We start from the raw sequence: 25136 nt of genomic DNA on the forward strand, positions 1-25136 counted from the left end.
TGAGAATGCTTACATTTTCAATGGCCAGCTTTCACAGCCTAATGGTTTATGCAATAAAGCGAACAATATGATATTGCAAAAACATGGTGTCTATCCCCATCATGTGACTACCCCAGCCCACAGATCTGCAACCACTAAGCCTAATCAATATAATCTGAATTAATGAGTCATTTACTATCTAATTAGGGCATATTCAACACAACACCATGGTACATTAAGAAATGCAAAGTTAAACCCTTAGTGCTGGGCCAGCAATATTGCTCGCCCGGCAAAAGCCCTTGCCACCAAGTCTGAGTCCTGAGTTTGATCCCTAGAAACTACAGGTGGAAGGAGATAGCCAGCTGTTGCAAGCTGCTCTTTGACTACTATACATATGCTGTGGCACATGAGTGTACACTTATACACATCCATTATAACTACAAAGAAATATACTAATAACACTGGGAAAACTTTAATTCTGTCACATAGATAAAGACCTAAGGAAAACAAGTTTCTGCAATATTAGAGTTCTTGCAGGGGTAAAAAAAAAAAATGGAAAAAAGGAAAAATGAAGATGGTGAAAGCTATTTCAAAGCAAACAAAAATCACCAAATAAAACCAAACCCAAGAATTCTGTTGGGCTACAGGTAGTATCACATCCTTGTTATTGAAAGGGTGGGAAAGGCAAGACAGTTGATGCCCTTTGGGCTGCATAGTAAAACCCTGACTCCAATGACAGGGGCAGCAGACAGATCCACACCTGCAGGGATGCAGGGAAGACTCAACAATTGGACTGGTTCAAGCACCAGGTGACTTAAAGCGTCAGGAATGTGAAGCATACCAATGAAGAGAGCGAACCAGCGATCCAGTAAGGGAGGAAACACACATTACCTGCCCAAGGGATTTTATACCCATTTCCTGGACATCGGTCCTCAAAAGCTACATGTGAAGAAATAGGAGTTAAATCAGGATCTTTCATAAGACAGAACTCTGTAGAAATCTGACCAGAAAAAGAAGTCAACATAGTTATATTATACTCACTATATTTTATGAATTAAGAATCCCCATAAAATTTTACCAAAGCTTTTAGTCTATACAGTACACACCTGCTATGCTACTTATGAAGTAGTTAATATGAAAACTTTCTATATAAAATTACGTTAGGATAGCTTATGCTTTACTGTCTTTATTAAATATTGCCTCCCAAATTTGCGTCAGGACAGAAGCTAAGCTTATAATTACGGATAGAAGGTGATCTTAGAAGACTTAGTTGGTTAACAATCAAAGTGATGAAAAACTGATGGGAGGCGGCCCTAAATAATGGTTACCATTATGATCCAACAGAACAGTTGTCAGTAGCAGAGACAGACATCCCTAAAATGTCCCATTACTCAGCTCTCAGCCCAGAACTCAAGGGTTGCTAAGAGTCACCACAGCCAGGAAGATGCTTTCCCAGAGTCTGCAGGCCGTGTGTGACATCGTAATACCTTACTTTCAAAAGGTCTAGCTTCTGGAGCTAAGAGAATTGATGGTCATTGCTTTAAGCTACTCCGTGTGCAGCACGTAATTCCAGCAGCCTCTGGGAACTAGCGTACCGGAACTAGCGTACCGGAACTAGCGTACCGGGTTCTACAGAGAAATTCCTCAGAAGGATGGGAGATCAAGGGTGGAAAATAGACATAGATCATGGTCCTAACGCACCATGTGGAGCTAATTCTGTGTGTATCTGGTTATGGTACAATTGTAAGATATTCCTTTTTTCATAAAAACAGATGCTCAAGCTTTTGTAATTTCAGTCTTCTCCATACCTAAAGGATTATGTTTGCAAACTACTCTGATGCATATCTTCAGCTTTGTCATGTAATCTGTGTTTTTTTCATTGAGCTTTCCGATAAAAATGTCAATGTCCTTTATTCCAGGAGGAAAAATCTAAAACAAATCCAAAGTATAAAAGCAAAATAAAACTTGAATTTCTTGGCACAGTTGTCAATTATCCTATTTCTGCCTGATTTTCCAGCTGATTTTTACAATAGACATCCACATTTATTAACCAATTCTACTAGCTCCACTTTCTTTTTTTGTTGTTTTTTTGTTTGTTTGTTTGTTTGTTTGTTTACGAGACAGGGTTTCTCTGTATTGTTTTGGAGGCTATCGGTCCAGCCCGGCCTCGAACTCACAGAGATCTGCCTGCCTCTGCCTCCCAAGTGCTGGGATTAAAGGCGTGCGCCACCACTGCCCGGCTTAGCTCCACTTTCTATATCATCTGATTTACTTAGGACCTGATGTTCTCTTATAGGTTTACATTAATAAAACCACTTTCTCTTTGACTATGCTAAGAATTCTGTTCCCTTCTGTCGTTTCTTACCCATGCCAAAGTCAACATAAGAGTTAGGTTCCATATTTTCTCACTTAATAAAGCACGGATAACAAAGAAACCAAACTATAAGAAATCAAAAAACCTCATGGTTAAAAACTGAAAGAGCGCCAAGCGTTGGTGGTGCATGCTTTTAATCCCAGCACTTGTGAGGCAGAGGCAGGCGGATCTCTGTGAGTTCAAGGCTAGCCTGGTCTACAAGAGCTAGTTCTGGGACAGCCTCCAAAGCCACAGAGAAACCCTGTGTCGAACCTCCACCCTCCCAAAAAAATTGAAAGAGGAAGGAAAATTAAACTACATTTTGCTAATAACTGTTTCAATCCTAAAGTGAAATAAAACAGCTTAATACTATAACATAAGAGCAAAACCACAGTAAGCCATCCAACTGACCAAGAATTGTTAATTGTATTGGAAATAGAACTGGAATCCTAGAGTACAGATATTGGTAAACTGACCTAAGATATGAGGATCAAATTAAAGCCAATGAGATGTTTGGAAACACTATGAGTTGTCAGTCTGCTTCTCCAGAGGTAAAGCAGGACAGACATTTACTAGGAAGCAGTCTGCTCTCAATATGCAAAGTCAAGTTTTTATATATTTGTTCTAAGTGAATACACCGACTACCAGGCAAAAACAAATGAGCGTGATCAGATACCACACAACCAAAGAGAAGCACTCCAGCATCCGGTGTCATGGAAATCTTACTGTATCCTTTTCCTACACTCAAGGAAAACTGTCATTTGAGACTTATTGAGAGATAACATGGCATATGTGCAATCATGTAGATCATCTTCTATGAACAAAATAGAACGTTTTCACCGTTAGAGCTTTTAGGTAGGAACTTTCTCTAGGAGTAACTGTTCCAGAGCCTCGACTCTTGGTGAAAAGGCAGTTGCTACAAATGAACTGAGTGTACTTGACAGATAATGTGCTAAGTGATTTACAAGTCAAGTTCTAAGAGCACTCCCCCATCTAAAAGATGTGGTGTTCCCACATAAAAGAAGGAATGATCATAATTTGAAACAAATGACAGGAACAGAGAAAAATGTGAGAAGTGATATGTGATAAAATGATAGCAAAAAGCAATAAGAAATAGCTCAATGTGGCAATAACAGGGAATTATGGCAAAGAGAGAATGAGAACAGACAGAGGCAAAATAGGAATTTGATTTGTAGGGAACCACGGACTATCGCTTAATCATCTCATAGCAAAGAGAAGTTCAGACAGGAAGATGTAGCTACTGGTGTGATTTAATTCCACAACTGTGTAATTAACTTTTTAATTCCCTCCGTAAGTTCTGAGGCATGATAGCAAGAGTTGGATGCGTACATGTCTGAAAATCTGATATTTATGTTTACAACATGGCATTTGATTTCTTAACTGTGTAATACAAATGATCATTTCATGTTTATGCCTTGTGAATTCTAAGAGCTAGCTCAACTGAAAATGTACATCACTTGACTCCTTCACCCCTTTGAGGGAAGAAGTCTAGGAGTGCTGGAGGATGTTCCACATAAGTGTGAACATGAACAAAAGTTTGTTCTTGTGTTTGACTTTTATGTCAAGCATGTGTTCACATTGTAAAGTTTAATTATAATATAGTCCCATGATTTGAATAGTCATCATCGCTATTTTAGAGATGAGACATGTAAGGCTGGGCCGAAATGGTGATTTTTTTCCCAGCAACAACAGAAGTGAGTTGTTGAGCTGAACCTGAACCCAGCGATGGTATTTAAGAAACATCCTTTAGATACACATATCTCTTTTCCTTTTCATATCTCTCTCCTCTCACAAATAAAGAAATTGGGTCTCCGTGGTATCACGAGCTTTCATCAAAGAGATCAAAGGGGCTTGAATTAGAATTCAAATGTTTAAATTAATATTTATTAAATAAAATTATTTTGGTGTTAATAAGCCAAAGTATCCTTTCTTTTATCTACTGATAACTCAAGATTTTTTCTCCCTACAATTCGTTTTAAAAACCACTCATGTTTATCTCCATATGACATTATTTTAAGCTAAGAGGATTAAAGTCAATTTATGTTAATCTGCCACAATAAAGATGACATTAATTAGCAATTTATTAAGTAATTACTATTTCAATCAATGATGTTTCTTTCTCTCATGAAATATATACAGACTATTGTCAAATATCTCCATGGTGACCAACATGTATACCTGTTAGAAAATAAAAGGACTAATTTTTCTCTTTCTAACTCTTGTGGCCACAAGTCTACCCCCAACAAAACTATAACATAGACAACAGCTTTCAAAGGGAACTCAGAGTGTCATGCCATTTTTATGTAGAAACATTGATAGCTTTCTCTCAGCAGCCATTTAATAGTTTTTGTATCTGGGGTCCATAAGATTCTAGAAGGCGGAGAATGGTCTTGAGCACAAAAGAGGATGCCCATTAAATCCAAACCCCCATACCAAAGGATTATGTTCTTTCTAAAAGGTCACGCCTCAGTATCGAAAATGTCAAAACTGTTTAAATCGATATGGGATGCTGGGTTGAAGAAATACTTCACACAGCACTAAACTTGACATCTTGCTAATGCTAGTATAGTAGTTGTATCACAGTGATAAAATGAAAGGATAAATACTTTCTGTCTGATAGCCATGGTCTCCACTGAGTCGAAAGTCTTAGACTAGATTTAGAGACAGGAAAGGAAAATGTATAGGTAGTATCTGATTTTAAGAAATTGGACTGGAAGCATCAGCTTATTTTATGAGTCAGCAGCAGAAATGTTAAATTGTTGTCCAATAGTCTCTAGTGAGAAAAATCCATGTCTTTCTGCCAGAATACTGGATCATCTAGACCCAGAGATTCGTGACGGTTTCAAATAAAACATCCATTGCCATACAGCACAAGGCTGTCATTCTAAATTTTGGAAGTTTAGGAACTTTCAGCCCCTCTCCCTGTCTCCACTACTCATTATATTTCCATTGCCTACCCATGCATGGACAGAGCTTAATCTGGGGCAGCTCCAGCTGGATCTCAGATCCACCACCATCCTAAGCCCTCTGGGCAATGTCTAAGCCCCACAATCAATCACAGGAATGTTGGGACAGCAAAGGGCACAGCGTATTCTCAGTGCTCATATAGAAAAGAGTGTCAAGTTAATGACAACATCAGAAATGTCCTTTGTCGTCAGTTTATAGCTGTTGTTCCGAACGTAGATCTATTAAATCAAAACACTTCACCTCTGGAAACGTGTCAATAAATTATAAGCCTGATATATGTTTTATAAACAACTCAGTTACTGCTACAAGAGTTACATGTTTAAATCTGTGTACATCCTGCACAGCAGATTTGTTATCTGCTCCAGTAATTTCTCATTATAAGTAAACCCAATATGAAGGCACTTTGCAAGGTTCCTGGATGTTCTTATTTTTTTTAAAAATTAAAAACAATCCTGTTTTCATTTTTGTATTGTTGTTCACCTGTATACTTGACTGTTAATTCAGATGAAAGAAATTGACCTCAATTTTAACACAGAGCTACCACCTGAACAACTGCTAAGTACTTATGGAGCAGTAGATAGTCTCAGGAAAATTGTGCAAATACCAAGTAATGAGAATCGAGCATGTCTAGAAATGAAATAATACACGGGTAGATGACTAGTACTTACCAAACTCCTTGGGAACCGCTATGGAATAAACACAATTGTGTTCCACACTGTAATTTTTAGGGTAGTTGGGTGACAGTACGGTGCCTTCTGAACCAGCTGAACGACTTCCACAGGGTGCTAGTAAATAAAAATGATCAAATACAGGTTTTACAAAAAACACTTGAAAATTTAAAGCAGGAATATCTTCTTTCTCTATGGAAATTGTTCGTTAAATTGTCAACGGTAAACTTTATTTTCCTTACCCCTAAAAGTATCTTCAACTGTTAACTATTTTTTAAAAAAATCAGGTATATATAGAAAACTTTATGAGCAATGAAATTTACTGTCCTCAAAAGCAAAGCAATGTAACCATGCCATTACAGTTATTTCTAAAAGTAATAATGACTGCTTTTTATTTATAAATGTAAAATTAATAATATCATTATAAGGATAGGAAAATACATATGCATGTAAGAGAGCCTCCAGGTATTAAAATATTGCTCAGTTACTCAGATCCCATTGCAATTATGCTGCTGTCAAGTGAATTATTGTTATACATGGGTGTGCAGTTTTACAAGTACATTTCTTCACTTTCAGTCCGAGGTTCTCAACCTGTAGGTTGTGTATCAGATCCTGCATATCAGATATTTACATTATAAATCATAACAGTAGCAACATTACGGTTTTGAAGGAGCAATGAAATAATTTCATGGCTGGTGTTCATTACAACGTGAAGAACTATATTAAAGGGTCGCAGCATTAGGAAGGTTGAGAGTCTCTGGTCTAAACTTTCTCTTTCCTCCCCAGACTTTATCTGCCTTGAAGTCAAACAAGTTCATGGGGCCTTGACGCTAACTCATTTGCTGCCTTAAACTCAAATTTCTCAAAGATCTGAAACTGAAAGCTTTTGTTAAGTTAATAAGCAGCCATCATGCCATTCCAAAGGCAGAGGACCCACGAGGATTCATGGAGACAAAAGGGTAGTTACTGGCCTTAGTAGTTTGAGAAATTTAAGCTGTTACTAAGTTGCCAGGCATTCACTAGAGCTGATACTCTCTAAGCAAAGAAACAATTTAGGAAACTAAGGTCAAAGAGGAGAAATGTGAGCAGGGCATCTTGGTGCACGCCTTTAATCCCAGCAATCAAGAGGCAGAGGCAGGCGTATCTGTGTGAGTTCTAGGCCAGCCTGATCTACAAAGCTACACAGAGAAACCCTGCCTTGGGGGGTAGGGGTGGGGGGGAGGAGGAGAAATGTGGCTAAAACATGACTGTGGATGACACCAAAGGTTCTTGATTAGCCAAATGGAAGCTAGAAAGAAAAGTAGGTTGCAATTCAGAGAAAAGAAAGTTTAACTGAAAATAGCTTCAAACTGCTAAATGTCATAAAGCAATTAGTAAATGGGAAAGGAAGCTTCAGCTTCTCTTACATGAGGAAGAGAGTGTCTTCCCCACACCTGCAGTTTCCATACAGAAAGAGTTTTCCAAAACACACCATCTTAGAGGCCCTGCCTCCTGCTCCATTTTACGGTGAGTTTCCTGAATGATACATTTTTAGTAGGAACATTTCGCTTTTCTCTGGCTGGGAGCTACCCTGCTTCTATGCAAACTCGCTGGCCAGCAGATGCTCTGTAACTTGTTCAGTGTGTATCTTCCCAGAGAAAGGATATGGGCTTGGGAGAAATTTTAGTTTTCCTCATATTTTATCAATATCAGAGCTTAATAGTTGGACTCTTTGGTCTGGCTTCATATCTCCAGCTAGTTAAGACTTTGAAGTACAAGTTTCTTGGAGGATAAGAATGCTAGAGGAAATGAGAAGAGGTGTTTCCTGGCTCATGAGATTTCAGACATGCCCTGAAACTGAGAAGGGACTTGTGCGTGCGTGCGTGCATGTATGTGTGTTTGTGTGTGTGTGTGTGTGTGTGTGTGTGTGTGTGTGTGTTTTGGTTTTGCTTTTTCCAAGAATCTGGTTTCCTTTTGCCACACCCTAGGAATTTGAGTGAAGTCAAATGTAATGGAAATGAACTAATTTCAACCAAGGAAAGCATTTAGGCAGGTTGTATGGTGGCGGGTGCAATTATTAAAGAAATCTGAGATCGCCTGCCCTATACTGGGACGGCAGGGAAGATGACCCCAGAAGCTGTTGTGGAATATTATTTTAACTGGGCAAAGATGGGTTACATTTGTTTACGCTGCATTTGTTTAATGATGTGAGGATGTGTGTTTAATTATATAAAGATATGTTGCATTTGTTGCACCTTGCCTGTCTAAAGCAGCTAATTGCCCTAATAAAGAGCTGACTGGCCAATAGCTATGCAGAGAAGGAAAAGGAGGAGCTGGCAGGGAGAGAGAATGAATAGGAAGAGGAAAAGAAAAAAGAGAGAAACAGAGAACAAGGAGATACCTGGACAAGAAGCCAGACAGACACCAGCCAGTGAGATGTAGAAAAGCAGTAAAAGGAAGATATACAGAAGAAAGGTAATATGCCCCGAGGCAAAAGGAAGATAAAGAAAAATAGGCTAATTTAAGTTAAAAGAGCTAGCAAGAAATGTGCCTACCTAGGCCGAGCATTGGAAACTAATGTCATGATTTGGGAGTTGGTTGGTGGATGAAAAGCAAGAAGCCTGCTACAGGAAGCTGTATCAGTTTCAGTCTAAGGGGGTTGGTGACGTCTCTAGCTTGCAGCACGACTTGGCAGTGTTGCCCATGTGGGACTAGATTTGCTGGTATCATTTCAGAGAATGACGGAAGCCTGCCTACGTGTGGCAGGGTTGGAATTGCTGCAAGGGAACCCTCAGAGGCTATTCTGGTTTTTCATAATACAGTAGTACATAGAGGTGTCTCAAGAACTGTGGGCCACACTTTTGATTAATTTCTTGTCCAAGTTTAAAAATGAAAGCAATCGCTTTTAAAACACAATCAGTTTTGTACTGACCAGCATGGTGACTAACGATTTCATGGTTTTTTTGCTGCTGTTGTTGTTTTTGTTTTTGTTTTTCAAGACAGGGTTTCTCTGTAGCTTTGGAGACTGTCCTGGAACTAGCTCTTGTAGACCACGTTGGCCTCGAACTCACAGAGATCCACCTGCCTCTGCCTCTCAAGTGCTGGGATTAAAGGCATGCGCAACCACCATCCAGCTTTATGTATCTTAAAAAAAAATTCAATGAAAGCACGTGAAATAATTGGATTAAAATCACAAATCCAAAAATTTCAGGAAACAGCAACTTGACAGGTTCCTAGCTCACGTCACCTCTTATCAAATAAAATTAGAGGACACAGCACTTAGAACCTTAAATCTGCTAATGCCACTGTTGAGAGAGTGGTTAATGAGTGAATGGTGTGTTGAACGTTTCCTTTCTTTCTGATTGCCATGGTTTCTAAACATAAAATAGTACTTTGACTATACACAGAACACATTCATGTTTCCATATTTGAGGAATGTGGCTAGAAGTAATATCTTTTAATTCAGCTTTAGCTTTGCGACTAAGTCATGACTGAACACTGTGGCCTCCCCCATTTTCTGTGCCCATGAGCTTTGGTTTGTTTTATGTGCTGTATGTTTGCATAATAGAAATTAAGGAATTTGACTGAGCTTTTCATTTATAAACATGAAGGATTTCTGCACAGATGCATGGAGACGGCCCACTTATTTTGTGTCCCATGGTCGCTAATTGCAGATCCTGCAAACTTTCTGGGAGCTTTTGTTCGTTGTTTCTTGTAGTCAGCATGACAAAGTTTGCAGCCAATGAAGCCTGAACTTATTAACAGTTGGCAATAATTGGAAGGATGTGATTAAATAAATAAGGGGGCAATTGTGCTAACCGAGATGGAGTGTAATAGATTTGATTTATTCTTACCAATATACACAGACTACATTGAAGCCCCGAGTATTGGTCTCTAGCATTTCTACGTGTTCTTCCTAGTGGTGAAGTTGACGAAAGGGCAAGTTTTGCCTTCCTTTGTCTTAATAATTAACAGAGAAAAAAGAAATATGAAGACCCCCAAATGTGAGTGTCAGTGAGAAGGCCTGGGCAACCTATGGGGCCCTGAGCTGTGGATCAGTGTCTATCCCTGGTATACAAACTGTCTTCATGTGCCTATAGCACAAAGAGAGATGCTCTCTCAGCCTGGACTCTTAGGGGAGTGCCTTGACCCTACCAAGAGTAAAATGACAGACTCTAGATATCCCCTATGTGGAAGGATTTGGCAATAGGGTGGGAGGGAGGGGGGGAAGGGGAGTGCGGGAAGAGGGGAGGGAGAAGGAACTGGGATTGACATGTAAAACAAGCTATTTAAAATTAAAATAAAAAATGATAAAAAAAAAAGAAATATGAAGAACTTTTTACCCTTTCCCCAAACTGGCCATTTTCTTAAAAGAGCTTTTAATAATTACCATACGATTTCAAACAGGAGGACTCACCTGATGCTCATTTCAAATTTAAGCTATGAAAGTGTATTTCGATGGTATGCTATTAGGCTCACAGAAGCAACTAAGCAGGGCTCACATAGGCACACAGAGGGAAAAAAAAAATGGGGCTTGCATGGGATTGTACCAGGTCCTCTGCATATATGCTATTAACTTGGTGTTTTGGTGGGACTCTTAACAAGGGGAGTGGCTTAACAGGGGGAGCGGGTGTATCTCTGACTCTTTTTGGATGTTTGTTTTTTGGTCTTTCGACAGACAGGGTTTCTCTGTGTAGCTTTGGAGCCTATCCTGGCACTCGTTCTGTAGACCAGGCGGGCCTTGAACTCACAGAGATCTACCTGTTTCTGCCTCTCAAGTGCTGGGATTAATGGTGTGCGCCACCACCACCAGGCTTATCTCTGACTCTTTTGTCTGATCTTGAGACTTTTTCTGCCTGTTGGATTTCCCTGTCCAGCCTCAATATGGGGGCTTTAACCTTGTCTTACTGTGTTTTGTTTTGTCCTATCTGACTGTCACCTGCTTGAGGCCTGTCCTTTTCTGAGGAGGAAATCGAAGAGGGGTCTATCTGGGTGAGAGGAGGTGAGGAAGATCTGGGAGAAGACAAGGGAGGAGAAACTGTGGTAAGGAAGTATGGTATGAGACTAGAATCTGTTTCCAATTTAAAAAAAAAATCACAGTTCTGTGAGGAAGTGCAGAGAGGAGGCAAAGAAATCATTGGTATCCTTTTAAAGTTATATTGATTTAGGTACCTCTACCAGTGTTTAAAAACTCTTTGATGACAGACAACTCGTTTTCAAGTTCCATCTTTTATGACCAGACTTCTCTAGAACACACAGTAAAATAACACATTGATGTCGCAGGAATGTGCCATCTTGGCAACTATCTTAATGTTGGCATTGCTAATTATAATTAATCATTACTTTGCAGCACTGAAGAATATATTTTGAGTGTACATGAAGAGCTGAATTATTTTCTGGATGGAAATGGCAAAATTCTCTTTCTAAAACAGCCCATTATTCTTATTCCATCTCTCTGAGTCAAGGTCAAATACAACATGGATTTGTTGTTTATACCCTAGGGCCATTTATCAGCATCTCTCTATCTTCTCTACTTTATCTGTTAGAGCTCAGACTCTCAACCATTTCTACATGCCTATTCCAATCACCAGCACTGTTACCCCCGCTATTGATTTTTCTAACATGCAAGTCTTATCATGGTTCACATTCGTCTCTAAGAATAATCTAAAGTAAAAAAGAAAAGTAGATTCTCTATAAATATCTGTTAAATAACTAAGTAAACTGTAATTAGCAAGGCCAGTCTGCTGTGAAATGATGTCCAAAATGAGACTCACAATTCACTTTAGTAGAAATTATGCTAGAGAAATCACCTAAATCCAGTTTAAAATTCAAATAGGCCCTCTACTAGCCAATCGTACACAATATTGTTTACTATCGCCAATTCTAGCTCCATTTTTATTATTTATTTGGTTACTGGGAATCACTACAGTTTTGTACCTAGAGTTATCGCTATATGGAGGGTAAGGCGCTTTAAGTGTTCAGATACAATCAATAATATAATGCTTAAATTTGGGGGCTGCAGATACTGGATTCCACCGAGGAAACTGCAAATCCAAGCCAACTGAAGGTAATTAATCCTTGCTAATGTTGGGTATCCATTTGGGATAACCTTCAGTGAGTGAGTCTATAAAGTCACCCACACAATTTAAATTCCCCTTTTAATTACAGGTTTTTTTGACAACTATTTTTTCATACAATATATTGTGATCATACATTTCTCTTCCCTAGTTGTGCACAGAAACTCCCCACCTCTCAACAACTCCAAGCCATTTGTCTCTCTCTTACTTTAAAACACAAACAAGTGAACAAAAAGCCAATCCAAGCTAATTAACAACTGCAAAGCCAGGAAATAGCCCCCCCCCCCGTGGTTCCTTCTCTCTGTCTCTGTCTCTGTCTGTCTGTCTGTCTCTCGCCCACCCTCCCTCCCTCCCTCCCTCCCTCTCTCCCTCTCTCCCTCTCTCTCTCTCTCCCTCTCTCGTCTCTCTCTGTCTCTTCTCTGTCTCTCTCTCGTCTCTCTCTCTCTCTCTCTCTCTCTCTCTCTCTCTCTCTCTCTCTCTCACACACACACACACACACACACACACACACACACCACAAAAATCAGAAACCAAATCTGTTATTATAAAGCTCGAGGGGGACTTTGGATGGGGGACCACGGCAGCAGATTCCATGGCAGATATGGGTGACCTAGGCAGGGGACAAAAACGCCAGGCAGACAGACCTTAAGTGAGAAGTTTTATTAGAAAGGGGAGGGAGGGGGAAGGAAAGAGAAAAGAGGTAAAGAGACACAGAGACAGAGAGAGGACAGAAGAGAGAGACAGGGAAAGTCCTGTCTGCCCCAGGGGAATAGTGGGGAAAGAGAGCTGGAAAAGAGAGCATAAACGGGGGTGGGGGAATGGGGGGGATGGGGAGTGGGGAGTGGGGGGATGGGTCTGTCTCTTAAAGGGTCTTTTGCACCTGCCTGCAGACTACTACTCATGGAACCCTGGGCTGACCATGGTATTGCCTGAGCGCATTCTGCCAGGTGTCACGGGCAGGCCAGCATAACGCCTGAATCCTTACAAAACCCACTAAGCAAAATGCACTTAGGACCAAATTATCATGTACCTCTGACTGTTGTATTCTTGAATTACATATGCTATGAGAGAGCTGACAAACACGACACAAATAGCTTTGCAGTTTTGTTTTGCAACGACGGTTTTCTACTCGGGCTTTGGAAAAGGACACAGGTGCGTGACGGAGAAGAACAAGTGTCACTTAGCCACAGAGTGAAATTGAGCAGGGGACCATTTATGTGGAGAGAGAGTTCTGGAGTGTTCAGCTATCTTAGAGACTTCTTAAGACATGCAACACAGCCTCAAGCTACTTGAAATTTCCTACCTGTCTCTCTACCTGTGTAATGTATAATTTATTATCAAACACACTGTATAATGGAAATTATGATATATAAATTATTCTCAGAAACCAAGTCAGGTACTTTGAAAAGTGACGCCTCCTCACAGGTCACAGAAGAGCAATGCACTATATTAAATCAATAATTTACCAGCTGCGACCTGTGATCCTTCAGTTTGAAAGAAATGCTATACCTTACAAAACTGCTGGTCTACTTGTCATAAATTACTTATGCCCAGATATAGCCCGAGTTAATGTCACAAAGCATAAATCCTCCTATGGAACACATTTGAAAGCTAGATCCCCATGGAACCTCGTTTTAAAACATAAAACCTCTCCCGACCCTTAAACTGTGTGCTGTGAATTTTAACACAGACAACTATTATTCCCTGGATTGACCTTAAAATTAAAGATGATGTTTTTCTTTCTCAGATGTTTTTCAAGATCTTTGAGAAAAATCTTCAAATATCCAGCTAGCCCTTTCGTGTCTCTGTTCATGCCTCCTATGTAAACTTAAGTATTTCATCTTGCTCAAAGAGCTTCCAATGTTTTCTTCTCTTTTCTCTAAATCCATAATAGTGATAAATACTCCTTTAAATTACAATTACACTTAAATTAATTTAGCTTTTATTTGCCACTCTCTGTTGGTATACTCATCTATAAGGTAGTAAAATAATATCATGAGTTTTCCTTTGCTTTGTTTGTTTATCTCAGTAGATGAAGGCATTCTCCATTCTCCCTGTAAAAATTGTGTTTCATAAGTTCAAACTTTTTCAGATGTCTATGCTATTGTTAGTTATGGCATTGGTGAGGAAGGTAGGTACACGGGTGAATCCAAGGGCCTCCAGAGTTCATAAGACAGTGTTTTTTCCCCTGGAGCTCAAGTTACAAGAGACTGTGAGCCGCCCAGTATGGATTCTAGAAACCAAACCTAGGTTCTCTGCAAGAGAAGCAGAACATCTTAACCAGCACTCATATTGAAGGGACCCTCACCCAGCCCCCTGCTTTAGCCTCATGCATGCTGCGGAGAAGACTCAGCAAGATGTGCTGGGGTTTCTGACCTGGTATGTCCTCCCAGTCACTAGGAGATCAGATACCCTCCGTGTGGCAAGGAACCAATCAGAAGTTAGCTGGTGGGCTCTGGACGTGCTTTATGGTGTTTTATGGTAAAATTGGAATAACAGTAAGTGCAGATCATAGCAACCGCCCTGGGAGGGCCTACAGGCCATAGCAACCAGTTGACCAATCAACACAGGACAGGTTGTCCAGGACCGGAAGGGCACCAATCCTGAAACTGTTTTGTAAACCTTAGACACTCCCCTTGCTCCTCCCAATAATCCCCCTCTCCCCTCCTCAGGCCTTTTGGGGTCCTTCTCACACCACCAGCTGTGATGAATTGATGAAGGGCCTGAGTTAAAGACAGTTAACTCGTTAAACAGTAAAAGACTCTGCTTTTGCATTGCAGTGGGTCTCTTGGTGATTTGGGGGTTCAGAATTTGGGCACAGCAATATGACTTCTAATAGTAATTTTTTCACTACATGGCAATTACTGGCTTATGAACTATTCTAATGGCTCAGTATGTAAACTCAGTAGGCTGTGCTTTCTGCATCATCACCTAAACATTTGTTTAGACTCATTCATTTGTTATCGTTGATTAGGAGGACGGTCCCTTTACCCAAAACTCTGTGAGATATGGATTCCCTTATTGTAGACTTCCGGAGACTGTTGTTCAATAGTAAAGGCTAACATTCTTGCATAGATCTTTTTCTACTGATATCTAGAAATTCAGTACCATATCTCGGGATGCAAATAGCTAACCTGGGAATAATTTATCATTGATTTTGAGTGGTTCCTCGTTTTAGACATTGAGATAGAATATGCATGTTATAAAAGTCATCTGCTCAGAGTACAAAGTTTTACCTGTTGACAAGTTACATCATCAACATGACTGTCTAGTTCCTGGACATTCTCCTCATGGCTGTAAGAATTTCAGCATGCAAAAGCAGCCACTTTCCATTCCCATCAAGCCCACCTCCATGACATTCACAAACCGTGACTGTGATAAAGTGTACATGAAATGACAACTACTTAAGATGACTGCTAGTGAATTATTGATGCCTTTTGAAGCCTTCGACTCAGTGTTTGTGTCTTTGAAAATCTATCTTGAATTCTACAGTTATATAATGTTTCAGTCATTGTTCAGCATTCCATTAGATAATTTCAGGAGAAAGATTGCAATCCATAATCATGTCATTATTTATGTGTCTCATTGATATGTACCTCTATTTCTAGATTGTCATAGGATTTAACTCTATGTTTCTGTGTTTTTAATATTTACAATTAAATACAATAATATTTAACTATTGTATCTCTAGAGCCTAGTAAAGTGCCTTTATTCACAGTAAACTTTTGCTAAATATATCATATATTAATATAATAAGATATACCTTATTAATATTTTCCTGTTGACTAAAAATGTAGAGTTTAAAATTCATAAAATCTTAAAAACCTTTTATGATAATATAGCAGAATTTAATAAAAAATTCTCAATCCTCTTGACAAAAAAATAAAATATTTAGGATTAAAGTTGATCTTCACTTTTACTAAGTTACGTTTGTAAGAGAGAAATATTAATTGAAATGGCAACAAAAAGCCTCTGTTCAATCAGATCGAAACACAGGAAGAATGAATGTTGGAATAGACACAATCTACTTTTGCAATTTTCTGGAAACTAGACCCCAACACTTCCAAGTTAGAAAGCATAGCCCAGAAGTTCAGAGAACTTCTTTAATGGCTCTACTCCTCCCTTGAGAGAGAGGTTGTCTGTTTGGTAGACTCTACAATGACTCTACAACAGGCTTCCTACCTCAGGGAGGAGCTGATATTTATTTAGTCATTTATTTAGATTCCTCAATGACAAAAACAACACTATTGCTTCCCAAAGGAAGTCAGAATCATTTCAATTCATCTCCTTTATGAGGTATTGATCTTTGGCTGGTTGTGGGAATAAAGATGTCTTCTGTAGCACTCAAGAGGAGATCTAAGAAGCAATATTGCTAGACAAAATGGGAAGCATTTGGTCATCATACCCAAGTCCATATTATACAGTTGATGTTTTCTTTCTTCCATGAATTCAATAGGAAAATGTAGTTGACGTGTTCTCTGTATCCTAACAATTGTTTTCTATTTGAAGCTTCACATCTTCTTAAGTTATTAATATAGGAAACTAAGCATGGTGATATTAGCTACTGTGACCAACAGAAATTCCAGATATAATACATACCATTGTATTTATTATAACAGTGGCAGGTATCTCAAAATATTGTGATCATCAATACTAAGAAGTACAATAGATGGCAGACCTGTTAGAAGCAGGTAGATCAGAGGCAGACGAACGTCAATCTCCCTTAGATATTTATGTTTATGATTGCACATTTGTGTTGCTCTCATAGGTCTCCAGAGAACCTTCTTATTTCCTAGGTTAGTACAGACTCATAACTGCTCAAGATGCATGACTTAGTGATGGCTGGAGCTGAGGCATTGGTGGAAAACTTGTCCTAACCCCTCCTTGAAGGCTCAGAAAATATGGTAAAAGAGGGAGCAGAGAGAATATAAGATTAGAAGATGAGAAGTGTATGACACTCTGGCCTCGAGATCTGCCATGGGAATTCTACACATAAATTCACAGCATGTGCTGTTACCCATACACGATCAATCCATTTCCAAATGCCAGCATGGATGGAACAGGCACTACATCGCTACCCAAGAAGTTAGTACATGTTGATGGCTATACATGGAAGAGAAGTCACTTTTCTTTGGTGGTGGTGGGGCATGGATAGGTACCTCATATATACACACACATGGACTGTTTTAAATGTAGTTAGTGGGTTACAAAAAGAAAAAAGATATGAAGCTGGGATGGCATTAGGAGACATGTTGTGGGTTCACAGGACTTGAGGGACTGAGTAGATGGTCAATAACAGGATACATTGTAACATGCACCTAGCTTTTAAAAAGAAAAAAAAAAAGAAATCAGTAAAAATGAAAAGGAAGTACATACAAAATGCTTCTACATGTGCATGTGTTGTGTGTCTGTGTATGTACACAGTCTCATGTTTGTGGGGACATGCGTGGTTGCAGATGTGTGTGCACGCCCATCTGGAGGCTCCAAGCATTGATGTCAAGTGTCTTTGTTGATCACACTTCTCCTTATATATTGAGGCAGAGTCTCTCAGTCCAACCCTGAGCTTGGCACTTGCCTAGTCTACGTGACCAGCTTTCTCCGCAAATGTATTTTTCCAATTGCTGAGTGTAGGATCACAAGTAGGCTACAACACTTGCCTTACATATACGTAGCTTCTGAGGCTGCAAACTGTGGCTCTCATACTTGCACAGTAAATCCTATCTCATGAACCCACCAAGTAATTTTTGCATCGCATCCTTTGCTAACTATACTGAATTATAATTTTAGCTTCCCCTTCGGGCTTAGGCACTTAAATGACACTTCCAAGGGGCCATCAGGTTTTGCCAGTGCAACAAATTAAGCAGTCCTCACTCTGTTTGTATTATCTTTGCACCTTCCTTTCTGTCATTCCCCCATCGACTCTTAACACTCAATATAATTTTTTCCAGATGTATATGAAGATCAAGATAACTTTTAGATGCATTTGAGACTCGCTCCTTTCTCTTCTAGGACATGAAAAATCAGTTCTGCGAATCATAAAGGTCCCCAATCTGGACGTAGAACTGGGAGAAATGCCCTATCTGTGAATTGGCATAAGGCTATTTAGAAAAGTATCATGGTCCATTAACATTCCTAATAAGTCAGCCTAGCTCACTGAAGTGTGTTAAGGTGAGGACCAGAGTCTCAGTTGCATACACAGACCAATTTTGCCTTTATGAGAATACATTTCTTTTAGGAATCTTGGAAAAAATGGTTTGCTCACTGGGGTTAAAAATGTAACAGTAAATTTTCTTTATTTAACAAAAGGAAAGGTAGTGTTCACCTGCTCATCAAGGTGAGACTATTATTCATTTCCATGAAACTATTATAATTTTCCATGCTAAGGTCCCCCAGCCTTTTGATCACCAGTACCCTGAAACAGGGGATTTTATCTGAGTAACATAAGAGACAAAAAATAAAAACAAAAATACCAACTTGTCTCTCAAAACACAACACACTGTAATTCTTTTGTTATTATTAAGTATTAATAATTCCTATTTTTGAGAAACAGTATCCAATAGTCTAGGATGGACTAAAAATTCCTATAGAGTAGCCTGGCAGTGGTGGCATATGCCTTTAATTCCAGCACTCGGGAGGCAGAGGCAGTAGATCTCCATGAGTTTGAGGTCTACTCCAAAGCTACACAGAGAAACCCTGTCTTGAGAAACAAATAAAAAACAAACAAAGAAACAAAACCCTGAAAAACCCAAAAACCAAACAAACGAAACAAAACCCTAAAACAAAACCAAAAACTCCTATAGCACAAAGTCAACTTGAATTTCTCATTATCCTGATTCAACCTCCCTATTTATTACTTGAATTACAGGGACCTACTTCCAATGATGAGGAATTTTCATTCATCCTACTTCCTCTAAAATTTTTTTATGAGATTCTCTTTACTCTTTTTAAGGTCTTCTGCAGATTGCTTGCATTTTAGATGTGTTTATTAAATAATGACATAGCTTTCATTCTTTCTTAGGTTTTGTAGAAAGACTGTTATCAGGAGTTCTATGTCAGCAGTAGAAGTAAGGTTTTTTTTTTTTTTTTTTGGTTTTTACGAGACAAGGTTTCTCTGTATTGTTTTGGAGGCTATCGGTCCAGCCCGGCCTCGAACTCACAGAGATCCGCCTGCCTCTGCCTCCCGAGTGCTGGGATTAAAGGCATGCACCACCACCGCCCGGCCATACTTAGATCTTATGTCTTAGTGTTAACACCATTTGAATGTCTCCCTGACTTCTCAAGCTACTGCTAGAGTTGATTTTCCTTAGCAGTAAGGAGAAAATTCAACGAGCTGATTCAACTTCCTAGATATTTTCTTTCCCATTTGCTACAAAACCAGTAATACATTAGAAGGTATCTTTGAAGCCAAAATTAGATATAGATTCCATGACAGTTCAGAGTTTAAGATACACAAATATGATAAAAAATATGAAGGACATGCCATTGCCCTTCTTGAAGTATTAGTGACATATGAACCCAAGCACACTGAATAAGCGTTGATTTTCAGACACATTGCTCTACATATAGGCTGCTCTACATAGTGCGGATGCACAGTAGTGAGGATTTACTTCTAACAATATTGATGTCTATCCTGCTATGCTTGAAGCTGAGTGTCAGATGTATGTATGAGTGACTGGAAGATGGCAGTCCTCAATAACATCGGCTTTTCCTCTTGTGTCCTTTTAAGTAATAAATTTTTTCACTCATAATATGAAAACAAAATATACTTTGGTTTTATTCTAGCCTTTTCATAGCAAGAGTTATGTTGCATTTACTATTGTATCTGTGAGGAAATCCACTCTGTGTTGCTGATGAAAAGCACATACAACTGATGATACTCAGGTATCATTTAGAAGTAGGCCTTTGTTTTGTGAATCTTTCATCTCCCTGTTTTAATTAAGCCAGATTTTTAGGTGACAACAAATGCTAGAAGGCTCAGTGTGCTAGACTAGGACAGTTCTATATACATTCATAATGGAACACTACTCTAGGGTTTTACATACCTCTAAGACATTTGCAACAAGAATTTTAGCCTAGATTCATTGTGGGCAACAGCACCAGCCCCATGACTGCCATCTTGACTTCATTCCCTGGGTCTCATAATGTGGACTGAAGAAAATGATTCCTCCAAGTTGTCCTCTGATCTTCACATGCAAGTTCTGGTACATAAGTACGCACACACACACACACAACACACACACACACACACACACACACACGCACACACACTATACACACACATAGAGATGAAGAAAATGTAATTTAAATAATGTAGGTAGCATCAACTCAACCAAAGACTTAGTAAGACAAGTACAGCTAGTCACATCCTCAAACATACAGACAAAATGATTTCCTTAAAAGTAAGCTATAAACAGATTCCTAATTAGAGATCTCACTGAAACTGGAAAGCTTCTAACTATGAAATGGGCATCTTCAAATTTTTGTACTTTCTCGTCATCTATTAGGAGGGTAGGAAGACTGTCCTTTCAAACACTTCAAGGTGAACAATGGGATCTAGTGCCTACTGGGTTTAATCTCAACATATTTGTGTGACCACAAGTCTGTGGACAGACTTCTAAGATGAGTGGCAAATTAATGAGTCCTTGCAGCATAAAACAGGACTTATATTACTATTAATAAAATGAACCTACTAAAATAGCAATGCAAATTTTCAAAGAATTGTTAGAACTACATCTGAAAATATCTATTAAGGTCATTATTTTCTACTCAAAGTTACATTTGAGATGAGATGTAAAAACATTTTAGATAGTTAGTTAACATGTTTGTATGAATTTGTCTTCATTTAAATCTCATATTTAGCCTAAAGGAATATTCCAGAAAATAGTAGAAAACCTTTAATCTAACCACTTATTATTGATGCCATGTACTCATGTGCAATATATTTTTTGTGGTTGTGAGCCTAGCCTTTAAAGGCTGAGTCATCTCTCCATCCCTTGTTACAATTTGAGTGTGTTTGCTAAATTCCTGCATTTGAAACACAATGCTCAGGGCAAATGCTGAAGGATGGTCCATTGAAGAGGCAATCAGGTCATGTGAGCTCTTTCCTCTTACCCAGATTAGTGCTATAGTCAGGGAAATGGAGTTTTTATGGGGAGTAAGTTAATGAGAAAGGATGTGCTTGGGCACCCCCCCAATCCCTCTCCATGCCCACCTTCACCTCTGTTTTCTTGTTTCTTGCAGGAAGGAACAAATACCACTTCTTTCCCTCTGGTCTGCACCAGTGGATCCTCCCAGCAAGAATACCTGCCCCAGATGTGGAAGTCCATGACCTAAGAAATTTCAAGCTCTAACACTATACTAAGTGTATCTATTTTTAGTAAATTACTAAATCTCAGGTACTCTCTTATTACTAAAATACTAAACAAATATTCTGGACACTCTTAAATGGTAGAGATTAAAAAAACAATAAAATCTACCTGTGTAAGGTCACTGTTCCACAGTAAGTGTTAAAAGGCACACATTTGAATAATAACTGAACTTTAGCTTGTCTTTATTCCTCATTTGTAACATAGCATTCTTTCCCACTTCGAGGACTGAAGCAAGACTTTTTAACCTAGGTCAGACTCATCTCCATGCTCTTCTAACTGCATTCATTGTCAATAGAGAGCTCCCTTGTCTGTGTTTTTCAGATTGTGAACCTTGACAAGGTAGGACCCATGGCTAACTTCTGTCCTTGTAGCTAATATTACTGCAGGGACAGATAAAGAATCCTTACTCTTAATAATGGCTGCCATATAGAATTAAAAAGTGCAGGGATCCCTGTGCGATAGAGGGTAAACTAGTGACTTTTTAGCTATGTTTACTCTTAGGTTATTATGTCTATCAATTCAGTTATCACTGTATTGGAAAATATCACGTACATGGCATTGTTACAACCCATAGAGCTTCTGTATTTTATGATATACTGTTCAAAGTTCTTAGGCCCTTAGAGTACCTGGGGTGTATGCATGTGTGTGTTTATGTTCATATATGTGTATACACATATACATACATACCAGAGATACTTATAGGTCAATATTTGCAATTTCAAATAAAGATATTGATTCCAATCTGAGAGACCTATGAATGTTTTTTTTTTGCTCAACTAGATGAGAAGTACTTATATTTTAAAACAAGTGACAAAGAGAGTCATTTGTGATGCATACTTTTGTGTCAAATTTGACACAATCTATAGTCATTGGGGAAGTGCGAACGCCAGCTGAGAAAATGCCATCTGGTTAACCTACAGGCAAGTGTGTGGGCTCAAATTTTTTGAGTGATGGTTATGTGGGAGACACCAGCCTATGGTGGTCTGTGTCACCACTGGCAAGTAGTTCTGAGTTACAGAACTTACTGAGTAAGCAAGCCATCCAGACCATATCAGTAAGCAGCACTCCTCTATGGTGTCTGGTTTCCCACCAGAAATGGGAAGATATTATAAAAAAATCAATATCTGAAAACTTCCTCCCCAGTTGCTTCTGCTTACCACAGCCACAGAGAGATAACCAGGTCAGTATTAGGGCTAAGAGAATAGTGAATATAGGAGGGTTGAATGCCAACAAAGATGTCTGCTGGGATGAAACAGGGAAGCCAGTGATAAGAGTATCCACGAATGTAGAGAAAAGAAAAGCCAGCGTATTTGGGCTGATGGAGTGGAGCTTGATATTACACCATCTTTGGGATTTGTTATTTCCTGCAAAGCCATTGGAGACTTTGAATTCATCCTCACATAATCCCATGGATGCTTCCAAAGCCATCCTTGCATTCATAAAATACTATATGAAATAGAAGAGCCACTGAAGTGAGGGGCTTTGCCAGATATAAGACACAGTACTCTAAGGTAACTTACACTGTCTCATCAGATGGAATAAATCAAGTCAACGTGACTCGGTAAAATAAACACTAAGAAAGATATGTGGAATCTGCCCCTATTTGTGTTTAATTATCGCTTTTAATATTGAGGGAAATTTATGGGTAACACCAATACATGACTGTTATTTTAATACCAGTTGTCTGCTAACAACTAAATTTTATTTCAGAAGATGCTTTTCAACATACAAAAAAAAAAAGAATTTTTTCTAAGAACAATTTTTTCCTGTATATTAAATTCAAGAAAATTGTGGGTATAGATTTGCTGTTCTGCTGTCTTTTGATACATGTGACAATCTTTTGTCATAAACAGCAGGGTTTCTCATTACTGAGCAGAAATTATGGCAGAACTGTTTGGGACCTACCACTGACAAACTTAATCTCAAGGTGTCTCCACTAAGCTCTTTAAGACATATTTTCGAGATTTAAAACGGATACTTAATCCTAAACAGAGATAATAAAGCTGTCTTCCAAAACAGTCAAACTTTGTAAATTGCTGGTCTTGTCCACAAATCATTTTATAAGAGTCTTGTGTATAAATTAATGCCATATGCCGAGGAGGAATTGGTAGACCATCACTCTCTGGCACTTTTATGCTTTGTCCTAGGGTGAATCTCAGAAAACATTACAAAGCAAAATACAGCCATGTGCTAAGAGTTTATAGACCATGACCAGACTGTTGAAGTTCTACATCAAAGAGACAGCACAAGGAGTTGGTCTTAATACCTGGCACTGGAAGATAGATGAGTATAAGACATATTTCTTACTTCTACCATTACGGATCATTTTCCAACAACCAACAATCTCTGAACATTGAAGCACAGCTAAACAATCAGTCAAGATGATGTTCTTGAAGTACTTAGGACACTCCTGTTGGGGAAGCCCTGGTATGAAGAGCTGTAGAGGAACAGCCACCTATTTCTCCAGTATTGCTGAAATGAGGCACGGAGGATGGGCATCCTAACAGAAAGCAGAAACGACCACTGAAACAACTGGAGGTCGTATAAATCAGACACACAGAAGAGAAAGAAGGGCGTTGATGGCATACAACTGCCTGTCTATCAAGAAACTCAGCAGACGATGCTACACATATATACATCAGGTTGAATCAAAGGGTGTTCCATAAAAATCAAAGATAGTTTATCGGAAAACACAGTTTCCATGTGGAAAAAAAAGAGATTAAATGGGGCAGAGGAGTCAATCATTGAATTAAATATATATAATTCTGTCGGCACAACCTAAAAAGAAAACTGATCCTAAAAACAACAATTTGTTTTCATGAACAGTGAATTTTTGCTGGATCTATTACACATGCCTTAAGAAATAACTGACCTTTAAATGTTGTTACCACCTTGGAAAGCCAGCCAATGTTGTACGTAATTACACTTAGGAAAACAAGTATTATGTTGATTAGTCTCCCAAAACATTTTAAGTTTTTTTTTTGAGATAGTATAAACCACAATAGCAAATACATTGAGTTTTGTAGTTCAGTTTTAACCACTTCATAAAATAATGTATATAGCCTGTGATCAGATATAGTATATAAATATTGAACAAGAACAATGAGCTAATCTTATATTCTAAAATATTATTAATTTTAAATATATCTAGTTCTAAGTCACAGATTTTTTTCTATGACTGTGTTAAATAGTGTTTTTATGACAAATTGATCTTCATGTTTTTTTTTCTTACACTTTAAAGAATCCATTTAACAAATGTGATTGCTATTCAAAAACTTTGCATTTGGGATATATAATAAATTGTTATATTTTAAGAAGGTTGAAACTATTAAATGTCCCACTATTCTGTTAATATAAGTGAAATATTATAAGTACTCAGATATTAAGACAGATGACTGTATGTTTATGGCATGAATTGTGGAATCAATATTTGTTCAATTGAACACATCACACAATGCCAAGTGAAGCATGTGTCTTAATACTTGGGTTCTTTGGCCGGGGGGTGGTGGCGCACGCCTTTAATCCCAGCACTCGGGAGGCAGAGGCAGGCGGATCTCTGTGAGTTCGAGGCTGGGCTGGACCGATAGCCTCCAAAACAATACAGAGAAACCCTGTCTCGAAAAACCAAAAAGAAAAAAAAAATACTTGGGTTCTTTGTGGCAATGCTGAAAACGATGATTTCCCCCTGTTAATATGTGATAACTTTCAATCATCTTCTGAGGCC

The 25136-nt window shown here is 38.7% G+C and overlaps 1 protein-coding gene across 5 annotated transcripts in view; it reads right to left on the reverse strand.

Moving 5' to 3' along the window:
• Csmd3 (CUB and Sushi multiple domains 3) overlaps positions 1 to 25136 on the reverse strand; it is a 1035998-nt gene that overhangs the window by 202937 nt on the left and 807925 nt on the right. For all 5 annotated transcript variants that reach the window (XM_040730388.1, XM_040730387.1, XM_040730386.1 and 2 more), the window contains one exon: positions 5989 to 6105. In XM_040730388.1, the coding sequence (XP_040586322.1) occupies positions 5989 to 6105 (117 nt within the window). The remainder of the gene's footprint in view (positions 1 to 5988; positions 6106 to 25136) is intronic.

The sequence above is a fragment of the Mesocricetus auratus genome, unplaced genomic scaffold (genome assembly GCF_017639785.1).
Source record: "Mesocricetus auratus isolate SY011 unplaced genomic scaffold, BCM_Maur_2.0 Super-Scaffold_100023, whole genome shotgun sequence".
Classification (NCBI taxonomy): Eukaryota; Metazoa; Chordata; class Mammalia; order Rodentia; family Cricetidae; genus Mesocricetus; species Mesocricetus auratus.